Genomic DNA, 12,284 nt, shown 5'->3' with positions numbered 1-12,284 from the left:
AGAAAGAGGAGGTAAGAATGCAGAAGTAAGGGCACCTGGGTAGCTCAGTGGTTGAGCATCTGCCTTTGACTCATGGTGTGATCCCAGGGTCCTGGGATCGAGTCCCACACCAGGTTCCCTGCAAGGAGCCTGCTTCTCCCTCTGCCTGTGTCTCTGCCTTTCTTTCTGTGTCTTTCATGAATAAATAAATTAAAAATCTTAAAAAAAAGAGTGCAGAAGTAATAAGGAATCATAGACATAAAATGGGAGCTTTGGGGGCTTTAAATAAAGAGAGAGAATTAAACTCAAAGAGAAGTAAACTTTTTTTTTTTGGTCCATCTGGGCCATGAACTCCAACTTTCAAACATAATTAACATTCCAAGAGTAAGAGAAAGGAGGTCAGAAATAGTCAATGTCTAAGTTGCATTTTTTCCCTCAAAAGTAGAAAGACTGTGCCTCCTTTTCCTCTTTGTTTATTCTCCATCATAGAAAAATCTCTAAGCTATTTTAAGTTTTAATACTGATCACTCTCTAAGAGTTTCATTGCTGTTCTGGACTACATAATGTTGGTAGTCTTGTCTCTCAAATTAGCATTCAGAATTCCATAAAAGTGAGTATTGGCATATAACATTTATAAATTTTTCTCCGAAGTATGAAAACCTCACAGAATGTAAATTCTGCTGAAATTGTGTTGACAACATATGTGCTTCTCATGGTTAATAGTATATACGATACTCTGGAAAATATACTCTGGTGACAAATTGAATTGAAATCTGAAAATCTATTTCTTACAGAAAAAAATTCCCCAGGCTACTTCCCAAATTATTAATATTTTCAAAATTAAAGATGCAAGGTTATGGAAATGGAATATTTTAGAATGAGAAACACTTTCTTTGACTAGTCACAATTTTGATGTCGGATAATGCCATCAATAACTCTGTGTGTGTGTGTGTGTGTGTGTGTGTGTGAGAGAGAGAGAGAGAGAGAGAGAGAGAGAATGTGCACATGTGTATGTATGCATGCAAGTAAAAATGTTTTACTTTATTTTTCTGCCACTTAAAAGAGTTAGTGTTTTGTTTTGTCTAGTGGCACTCAACTATCACTGAGTATTTACTTTTTCCTTATACCTTTTGGATAAAATGTGATGTGATAATGCGTATGGAACAGATGGCATATACTTTCCTTGAATTAAATTATGAGATGGTACCCTGCAATTTCAATTAAAGTATTCTTTTCTCTCCAAGACATCTTATTTACTTTGTCTTACACCATATCTTTGAACTTAACCAGTTCCATTTAAATATAAGTAAACCAATGTAGAAAGTTTTGATAATTTGCCTAGGTTCATAAAAAAACTACAGAATTAAAAAGAATAGGTCAGTAGAATTGCTAGGGAAATTGAAGACCATCCATGTCTCTGGTTAAATCTCCTCATTTCAGTAAGGCAGGATATTGAAGTCTGAATCAGTTAAGTGATGTGCTCAAGATCATAGGCTACGTGGTTGGTAACAGAACCAGAAGAGAAAGTAGGTCACCCAAATGTGGGTCCAGGACTCCTTTGACTCTACCTCATTGGCTCATTTAGGGCTTGGATAGATTAGCCAGGCAGAAAGTCAATAAGGAATCAGTGGCTTTGAATGACACATTAGACCAGATGGACTTAACAGATACATACAGAACATTCTACCCCAGAAGAGGGGAATACAGATTCTTTTCAAGTATACATAGAACATACTCCAGGACAGATTATGTGATAACCCACAAAACAGTTTCAGAAAATTTAAGAAGATTGAAATCATATCACATATCTTTTCTGCCCACAACAGGATGAAACTAGAAATCAATCACAAGAAAACAACTGCAAGAAACACAAACACGTGGAGGCTAAACAACATGCCATTAAACAATCAATAGGTCGATGACAAAGTCAAAGAGGAAGCCAAGAAATATGTGAAGACAAATGAAAATGAAAACACAGAGATCCAAAAGCCTTTGGGATGCAGTGAAAGCAGTTCCAAGAGGGAAGTTTATAGTGATACAGGCCTACCCCAAGAAGCAAGAACAATCTCAAACAATTTAATCTTAGATCTAAAGGAAGCAGAAAAAGAATAAACAAAGCCCAAAGTTAGTAGAAGTAGGAAATAATAAAGAGCAGAGCAGAAATAAATGAAATAAGACTTATAAAAACAAGAGGAAATGTCAATGAGATTCAGAGCTGGTTTTTTGAAAGGATAAACAAAATGGATAAACCTTTAGTCAGACTCATCAAGCACAAACAGTAGGACTTACTACGTACCTGATAGGGGAGTTACCAAGATCACACAAAAAGAAGGAGGACTCAAATAAAATCAGAAATGAAAGAGGAATGAAAGAGGAGTTACCAAGGACATCACAGAAAGTCAAAGGATTGATTATAAAAGATTACTATAAAAATTATATGCCAACAACTGGGACAACCTAGAAGACATGGATAAATTCCTAGAAACATACAGTCTTCTGAGACTGAATCAAGAAGAAATAGAAAAATAGAAAATGTGAACAGATCGATTCCTAGTAATGAAACTGAATTGGTCATCAAAAAACCCCCAATGGACAAAAGTCCAGGACCAGATGGCTTCACAGGTGCATTGTGCCAAATATTTAAAGAAGGGTCAATACCGATCCTTCTCAAAGTATTCCCCTCAAATAGTAGAGTTTGGAGTTTTTATGTTTCCAATTTAGCTGGAGGCAGCAAGCAGAGCCCTATGAAACAACTCATGAATACTTAAAGGAATGTGCCATCCAGCGGAAATGAGAATAGTACAAGGAAGACTTCGTAGCGAATGAAGGAACAGCCAGAGAGGGAAATATTCAGTATGAGATTTGAAGGAAAAGGTGGAAGATGTGAGGAGGGATGGCATTCCAAGTGTGAGGACCAGCAAATGTACATACCCAAACGGGTGAGTGAGAAAATTGGCAGAGAGCACGGATGGGGTTAAAAAGCAGAATCTTCGGGCAGCCCCGGTGGCTCAACGGTTTGGCACCGCCTTCAGCTCAGGGCGTGATCCTGGAGACCCGGGATCGAGTCCCACGTCGGGCTCCCTGCATGGAGCCTGCTTCTCTCTCTGCCTGTGTCGCTGCCTCTCTTTCTCTCTGTGTCTCTCACGAATAAATAAATAAAATCTTAAAAAAAGCAGAATCTTCTTGGCTCAGAGAACCCATGCCAGGGACTAAGTAGATCACAGCTCAGTGAGGAAGAACTGGGAGGTAGAGGGAGAACAGGAAAGGGAAGGGATGATCTGAGTCTTATCAGGTAGAGTAGAGAGGCCACTAGCTTCTGATGACTCCACATGAATTTCATCACACCAATGATTTTTCTCTTGCCTGTTTTGTTCTGTTGTATCCTCAGTGCCTAGAAGAGTGCCAAGTATATAGTAAAGACTCAGTACTTATTTGTTGAATGAAAACGATAAATGAAAGAATGAGAAAAATATGGGCATTGACAAGACTAAAGTTCTTGAGCAAGGGGATAATGTGCTAGAAATGTCCAAGGAAGAATAGTTTTTGTAAATGTGTCATGGATGATACCAGTGTGTGTCCTAAAGGGACAATTCTATCAATATAGAACGACATGATAGAGACTTACATAAGAATCATAATCACAGGAAGAGAAAAGGCATAGGGCCAAAGGAAAATAAATGGAGGGAAAGGGACACAACATAGACTTGGAACCGGAAGCACAAGGATACCTCTTCTGAGCCAATGGAATGCCAGGGGATACTTCAAAATCATTTGGATTCCTAACAGGTGACAGGGATTAAGGAGTGCACTTGTCGTGATGAGCACTAGGTGATGTATGGAAGCCCTGAATCCCTAAATGCTACCCCTGAAACTAATATCACACTGTCTTGTCTGTTCACTACCTGGAATTTAAATAAAAACTTAAAAAAATGGACACCTGTGTAATTAAGTACTAAAGTTTCTATATTTTGAAATAGAAAAAGGGGTCCAGGATCCCTTTTAAGACATTGAGCCAACTGCCATCTTTTGTGGGATGATGTGTTATACCCCTTAGGCGAACACAGGGCTGTTCCTCCGGGGTATCTTTGCAACGAGTTTTTAGTCGTAGTGACTTTTCACTATAGAATAATGCTGACAGAGGAACTGACTAGATTCACAAAGCCAGCTTCTAAGCGTCATGAATGGTTCTGGGTCTAACTCTTCCAGGGTCCAGCTATCCTGCTTCATCACCATCCCAAATCGCTGCCTCTACTTGGCTGCTTTTGGCTGAACCCTGCCATTCAGTCCGGCCTGACCGATACCCTTATATCAACGAAGTATCAGGAAGGAGACTGAGTCACTCTGACGTGAAGAATTCTTTTCTTTCTTTCTTTCTTTCTTTCTTTCTTTCTTTCTTTCTTTCTTTCTTTCTGTGAGTGCTTTTAACTGTATTATGAGAGAGGTCTAGTTAGAAGCTAGAACTGTTGATCTGGATATTTAAATTCTAGAATTTGCAGCACCTGAGATAAGCCAAGGTAACTGTTTTTGACTTGATTAATGACAGCAAGAATTAAACTGCAGGGGCTGGCATATGGGAAATTGCTGAGAAGGAAGAGCCCGTATTTTGGCTGACATGCTGTTTGCCGCTTTCGATTCCCCTTTCTTTTCATCAAGTTCACCTGAAGGAGAGGAAAGGCACCGAGTGATGTGTAGAACAGTTAGAGCACCTTTCTTCTCTGCAAAAAAGAATAACTTTCTTTTCTTTTACTTTATCCACTAATATCTTTCCCATTTCACACGTCTCATTCCCTTCTAATAACAGATGTTATGAAAGTGGCCTTTGTCGTTACACACACTGACCTCTCTTCAAGTTTAAGTGATGGGAAGTGAACAGAGTCTCCCTGCCTTTGAAAATGCCACTGCCCATCGTTGTTCCCAAGTCATCCTAAGCACATCGGCACAAACTTCAATAGACCAAGCAGGGAGATAAAAATGAGTGCTTTGGAAGCTGGGGTGCAAACTTGGGGGGAAAACCTTATAAGTAAAAATAAATCCTTTCCTACTCCTAGAATTACCTGTTTCTCTCTTCCATCCTTTCACTTATTTGTATTGATGTGAGTCTTACCTTTTCCTCTCTGCTTCATACCCTTCAGGATAATATGATGGTGAAAATTTTGCTCAGCCCCTGGAGCCGGACTCCCTGTATTCAATCTTGGATCTGCCACTTACTAAATAAATGACCTTAGGGAAATTATTTAGCCTCTCTGTGCCTCACTTTCTTCAAATATAAAGACAGAATAATAACAGTGTATCACGTAGGGCTGCTGATAGCATTAAATAGGTCAAGAAATATAAAATGTCCAGGGCATGGCACGATATGTGATGCACCGCGTTAATTGCTATCATTCTTATTATTCCACATTATGTACAGGTTTTTACAAGAGTACTTTTGAATTACTAAATTTCAGTGATATTTCCCCTTATTATCGAAGTAAATATGCTGTACGTCAAAAGTCTGGTCAATTTAGAACTATAAAGAAGAAAAAGAAATCTCCATTCCACAGACTTATGACCTAGAGGTAGTTATCTCGTCCCAGTGTTCAGTGTGTTCCCTCATAACCACTGCGATGCCCCTTCGTCCTCTTCTACTACCCTCCACTCCTACGCCTCTTCTAGATGCAGAAGAAAGCACAAAATGTTTTTTTTTTTAAATAAAAACACGTGAATTAGGGCAAGCAACTAACTGATTGGAAAGCAGGGGACCTGACTCCCACTCCCTGTACTTCCCATGTCATTTATGTGACACTGGGCATGTCACTTAACTGTCCCTGCTCTTTGCCCCTCCACCGAACCATCTCACAATGGGTAGAGCGAGAGCTTCACTCTGTGCTCCTTACACCAATGCTGAGATGCATCCATTAGCTTCTCAGGAGAAAGGTGCCCCAAAGAATGGGGCAACTATCTAAGAGAGGAGAGTAGGGACCACCTCAAGGCTTAGTTTCCAGAGGATGCAGTGGCAAACTCTGAGAGTTAAAGACCAGAAGTTTCTATAATCTCTCTCTAGCTGCCGGAGCTATGGAGAGGTCTCCTCACAAAAGTGTTAATTATAAGGCATTACAATATTTAAGGAATGTCCTCTGTTATGCATTTAGAATAATGCCAAAGAAAGAATTCCATGATAAACACACGTTAATTTTATCACTTTTTGTATAATCCTGTGGTAAGCCAAGAGAGAACTCTATCAAATTAGGATAGCTGTGTTTCTCATTTAAATTCACTCTAATGTCTTAATATGCATCTCTCCCGTGGTTATAAAACATCGCCATTTTAATCTAATCTGAACCCTCAAGTATCATCTCCATACCAAGCAAATGAATGATTCATTTATTCAAAATAAAATGAATCATTCTGAAATTGGGTGATTTACATAAACATATGAGATATTAGCTGCCTGAGCTAGGAATGGGAAGAAAATCTTCCCATTTTAAATCATTTTTGGCTTTTTTTGCCCCGGATCTTTTCTTACCTAATGTTGAGAGACTTTTTCCGAAGTTCGCTCCACTTGAAGTTCATGTTATCCAAACGTCTTTGCAACAAGGCTGCATCGTCAGAACCTTCCAGGGATCTCAGGACTTTTTGGCCATTTTCGTCCAGGTTGTGATAGATATCTGTGTGAGCTTCGATTTCTCCTTGGAGATCCTACGGGACAGCAGGAAGAACATGGGTGGAATTACCAAACAAGAGACATTGGCTAGACATGAATTTGGAGAACCATAAAAAAATAAACTGCTCTTTCAAAAGACATTTCAGTTGGGCCCACTAACAAGAAGATGCACCTCCAACTCCCTCTTCTTGATGCATTGTCTCTTTATGCTATTATGTAGATTGGCAGTGGGCATCTTGTGAGGTATAATACATTTAGTCCTTGACACTACAAATTGAAACATTATATATCTGCAACTTTACAAATTTCGTAGGTTACATCAACTGGTCCGCAGACAAAAGATAATGTTTTCTGGAAGCGATATGAAATAAAATTCCATGATAAAGTGCACCCTAGGGCCAATCATTTCATTACACTATGGGTTAAGTCATATTTTCCATGCACATAAGTGATCTGTAGAGTTGACTCTGACCATAAAAGCATGGAGAGACTAATAAACAAGGTTGTACTCGGTCCACAGCACCAGCACATTAATGGGATTCTATCGCAGGAGAGCATCTTCTTGACAATACACATTAGGTTCACCTTGGCATTATAGCATCACACATTCATTACAGCATCGTACATTTATTAGTAAGATCTCCCATTTAAAACACCGTCGTATTTTTAGGCTTGACAGGTAGAAAGTCCAGAGGACCTTGATAAGAGTTATGAGAAGAGCTTATACATCCAACCTCATTTGTATATACACAGATCAAGAAAATTATCACAGTAGAAGAATCTGACCTTTACATGGTATGTCTTCCTGTGTAACATTTTCAGCTTGAACCGGGGACTACAGCACTGATCCTGTTGCATAGCAAGCCTGAGAAAAACGAGCGGCTGAAAGAGCCCTGCTTTAAAATGCCAACTTTGCTTACATTCTGTCGACAGGATGAATTTCAGAGCGCAGGCCTCACCAGTCAATAATAATAAACGCTACTTTGTCCTCCTCACTACACGGCGGCCAGGCCTGTGGCTGTGGGAGGGACCTCAAAGAGAGGAGGCCTGGAATATGCAATGGACAGTTTATATTAAACAGCCAACTTTTCTTATCATTTTGCCATTATAAGCCAGAGACATTATAAATTCATTTTATATATGTGTTTCCCTCCTTGTTCCCAACAGAACAGTCCAAGCCAAAGGAACATTCCTTAGCGAGCTGCTGGGTACCAGCATTCCTTTCTGCCTACACAATGAATGGAGGCTTTGTACATTATCTGACTTGCTTTTAGAGATTTGTATGCTTCTGTTCAACAAGTTGAAAAATTCATTCTGAAGTCCCAAACAATTGGATTGATCTGTGTAACCAGAAACTTTCTTTTTTCCACTCCCTCTTTCTAAAATGGAATTAAATGACTCTTCTGAAGTAAGGGGCCAGTGGCAGCAGTAACATGTTAGTGATTCTGAAGAACTGGCCTGTGTTTTCTGTCACGGACTCTTGGATTCTGAAAGTTGCACATGTCAGGTAGATGGACAATGAATGTCTCCCGTCACTCTCTTTGGCAGCCAAAGTATCACAGATGGACCCTAAAGAGAACTCTGTCCTATTCTCTGTGACTGGAAGTCACAAGGGGGAATACGGATCGAAGTACATTCCGAGTTGAAAGAAGGGAAATACTCGAACAGACCGAGCAGCCTCTATCTGTATCCCGTCACAAACAGGCTCTTTCTGGAAGGGAATAGCTTGATTTTGAAACTAGCTCCTGTGGTGGAAAATTGGTATTGGGTTTCTTGCAGAATGGGGTCTGATCAAACATATGTCTCTTCCATGTGCACGTACCTACATGGCAAAACCTGCCCTCCTGAATTTGCCACTTCTTCAGGAAAAGAGAAAAGTGAGGGTTAATTTATCCAAACAAATCAGGACTCAAAACCAAACAGATCTAAGTTATCCACATAATTTCCCCACTTCTCTCTTTTTACTTCACTTTTCTTCTTGTTGTATTTGATGGAAAACTTTGCCTCAGAGGACAAACTTAGAGGATTGAAACCAAGCCTTTAGTTGTTCAAAAAAATACTTTCTGACTAATTCAACCAGATTTCTGCATTAATATGCATATAAGTGAGAGTTCACTTGAATTTTTATATCCTCCATTTATAGCAGGACCCAGGCTCAATTAATAGTTCCTCAAGATCATGTATATCATGAAGTCATTGATACCTTCTTGGAAAAATGAGAGGTCTTCCCAAGCATAAATAGGAAGCTGATCCATAAATTTGTTAGTTTTCATCTTTGCCATTTCCATTATACCCCATATAAACATCTTTGTTGCATCTTCTAAAAAGAAATACACGTAAAATCAATAAACCAGTATTAATTGAGGACTAGTTATCTAGTTTCAGCACTGTGAGAAAATGAGAGGAATACAAGAGACAGTTCTGTCTTTACGTTTCCTAAACCCTAGTACGTGCTTTTTATTTAAGTCATTCCTGTTACCAACTAAATATTGATGAGAATTTCCTACCATGACTCATAGATGTTGGGATAGAACCCCCCCCCCCTTGGAAGTTCAGAGTGGCTGAAGTCAAGTCTTGGCACTGGCAGTAAGGTGACTCTCAGCTTGGTACTCCTTCTCGGGGTCATGGTGCTGGTTGAGAGTGACAAATGACACATGAACAGTAAAGGGTACAAAACACAGATGTGTACCACTTTGTTCTTCCTCCTGGCCCTGGGAAATACATGTTTTCTCTGTTCTTCATATGAGAACGCTGAGGTGGAGAGATGTTTAACGGACTCACCTAAAGTCATATCTTCTAAATATTAGAATTAGAGTCTTTTTGACTCTAGAAGACCTTGGGCTGTCTCCACCACCCCATTTGCCACGAGTGCTGGTTGTAAGCGACAGTAGTTGCTGTAGCTGAAAGAAAGACAGCTACTGCTGACAAGGGGGGTGGGGTGAGGGGGTCATCTGTGGAGGTAAAAGCATCTGGAAAGTCGGCATTACTGATTTTGGTCATAGATTTACCCAAACAGATTGATTTCTTCTGAATGAAAAATGGAATCCTGACCACCTTTTTCACTCCTTATTTTACAATTGGGCATCTGGGACCGTCTGTGAGCACAAACTGTGTGTGCTGAAGAGGTCTCCTTACTACAAAACATCCTTGCTGCCAGAACAGAAATTCTCCTTTCAGTAATGTGTTCCTTTGTCTACAAGAGCCATATGAAGGGCACCTGGGTGGCTCAGTGGCTGAGCATCTGCCTTCGGCCCAGGTTATGATCCCGGGGTCCTGGGATCAAGTCCCACATCAGGCCCCCTGCAGGGAGCAGGTTTCTCCTTCTTTTTTTTTCAGGTTTCTCCTTCCACCTGTGTCTCTGCCTTTATATCTGTGTCTCTCATGAATGAATAAAATATTTTAAAAAAAGAGCCATGTAAACATGACATTAAGTAGTGACTTGATACATTAGGATCAAGGCAGCTTGCCCATGTTCTTCAGGGATGGCAGGTCGGTAGGCAATCTGCCCAGCTACAGGACTCAGGTAGCCCGCTGTAAAATGGAGGTGAGTATTGGTGAGGAGTTCAAGGCTTTTTTTGAAAAAAATTTTAGGAGGTTGGCATGCTGTAGTGATTTTCAGTACAAGAGGGCAGCATGAGCCCTAGGTGGGAGGGGACATGGACATGGACAGGTCAGGTAGGAAGGGACACACTCACACCGGCATTAAATGTAGTTTTCTAAAGTGGTGGTGTTTGTCTTCAGATGAACCTTTGGCTCAGGAACCACAGAAAAGCAGGTGGTGGGTAGAGAGAATTCTCAGAGGATAGCCCACCTGGACAAAATGGAATTTTTGCAGGCATTTTAAAGTAGTTTTATCTCACTTCTTACTGGTTTTAGAAGTAGGGAGAATCCCATTTCCTGGAGAGCCTCTTCAAATCTCACACCCTCTTCCTGTCTGAGAGTCTAGCCTCCTCCTGTCCTCAGTGCTCTTTCTCAGCCTCCAGAGAAAACTATGGCAAAGTGCAGTTAAGTAGACATGGTTTGGGTCTGTCCCTTCTCTTTCCCTTATTAGCTGTGTTAGGTTTGAAAACTCTTTAATCTCCTTGGCTTCACTAAATATTAAATAATAATACCTCCTGGCTGGATTGTGGAGAATCTTACATGGAATAGTTTTTGTAAAACACTTTGAACAGTGTCCAGAACACAACAGGCCTTTACTCTAAGAGTTTCTCTTCTAAGTGGATTAGGGTGGAAATCAAGTGATAGACTTTATGAACTCATACAACTTTGTCTGAGCCTTAAAGGATGGATAAAACAGAGAGGCAGAGGGAAGAGGGTTTTCTCACTGGGAAGATGAGTATAATAATGGCAGAATGGCAGAAGGTGGGAGTGAGTTTGGCTTATGAGCAAGAACAATGAACCGCACATCCTGATTGGAACGGATGATGTGTGTTAGGAAGCAATGGGTGGAATGTAGCTGAAATCCTTAAACCAAGCGGGATGAAGACCTTCTTTCAGAAAGTCACTGAGAAGGAGAGTTTATAAGGAAGAATAGGATAAATACAATATCATGGAATATTACACTTGTGCTATCTCATTCAACAAGTAGAGTGACTCATAGTGTCCCTAAGTAATAGGACAGCTGGGGAAGAATATGAAAAGTTATAAAGGTTTTACTAGAAGAAAAATAAAGAAGAGAGATGACAAAAATCAGTTATGGTGACACTTTTTTTATTATCTAAGCAAAGGGTTATGATACTATCCACAACATCATGGGTAACAGTATCCAAATGTTTTCTTTCCTATGTACAGGGAATTATTTGTCTCTAAAAAAGAACTCAGCAAATGATGACCTCCCTATCTTGAATACAACCAAGAAGTCAGCAAGAAAACTGGCAAAAAGATGTAGGAAGAATAAATATAAGTGGTCACATCTCCCTATAAAATTCATTACAGACACACAATGTCTAATCTTTTCTGAAAGTAATTAGTATGTGAATAATGATAAGGCCATTAGTTCTTCTTTACTGATAACTTTCACTTAATTCAGATACAGTTGATAGGAAAGGAAAAAAAGTGGCAATCTGATTTCCAAGAACTTAAAAGGTCAGAAACAGAAGCTCCAAAACAGGAGGGAAGCCATCCTTAAGGGCTACACCGCAAGTGGCAAGGAGTGACACCCAACAGAGACCCAGAAAGGTGTGGAAGGAGCCGCGGGCACACATAGGTGACTGGGGTTACACCAGGTGGCAGCTAGCAGTCCCACATCTAGCCCTTGAAGGCATCACCTAACTTTCATGTGAAGCCAAATCATTAATGTTAGTAATGAAGATCCTAAATTCAGCAGAAAAAGCAGATTTATGTTCAGTAAACTCTATTTAAGAAGGAAGTAGTAGATATAAAAGCTCTTTAAATGAATTTATCCAACATAGCTATCCTGGAAAGGTGTTGATGCTTGAAAGAAGTTCAACAAACAAAAATGCACATACAAAAGTAAAACTCCCTTAGCTTGGCTATCCAGAATGACTTGCAAAATATAGGCTCTAAATACTTGAGGTTTGGGAGCATACACATGTACACACACACACACACACACACACACACACACACACTCCACATATTCCATTATGAGAACAGAAGTTGAGAGTAAATCTTTATAAACGTTTACAGCAATCCAAAAATA

At 39.9% G+C, this 12,284-nt stretch overlaps 1 protein-coding gene across 16 annotated transcripts in view; it reads right to left on the bottom strand.

Moving 5' to 3' along the window:
• The window catches only part of DMD (dystrophin), a 2,162,139-nt gene that overhangs the window by 365,287 nt on the left and 1,784,568 nt on the right, over positions 1–12,284 (bottom strand). For all 16 annotated transcript variants that reach the window (XM_077887780.1, XM_077887782.1, XM_077887777.1 and 13 more), the window contains one exon: positions 6,485–6,657. In XM_077887780.1, the coding sequence (XP_077743906.1) occupies positions 6,485–6,657 (173 nt within the window). The remainder of the gene's footprint in view (positions 1–6,484; positions 6,658–12,284) is intronic.

This window comes from Canis aureus, chromosome X, assembly GCF_053574225.1.
Source record: "Canis aureus isolate CA01 chromosome X, VMU_Caureus_v.1.0, whole genome shotgun sequence".
Lineage (NCBI taxonomy): Eukaryota > Metazoa > Chordata > Mammalia > Carnivora > Canidae > Canis > Canis aureus.
This window is presented reverse-complemented; position numbering and strand designations above follow the sequence as displayed.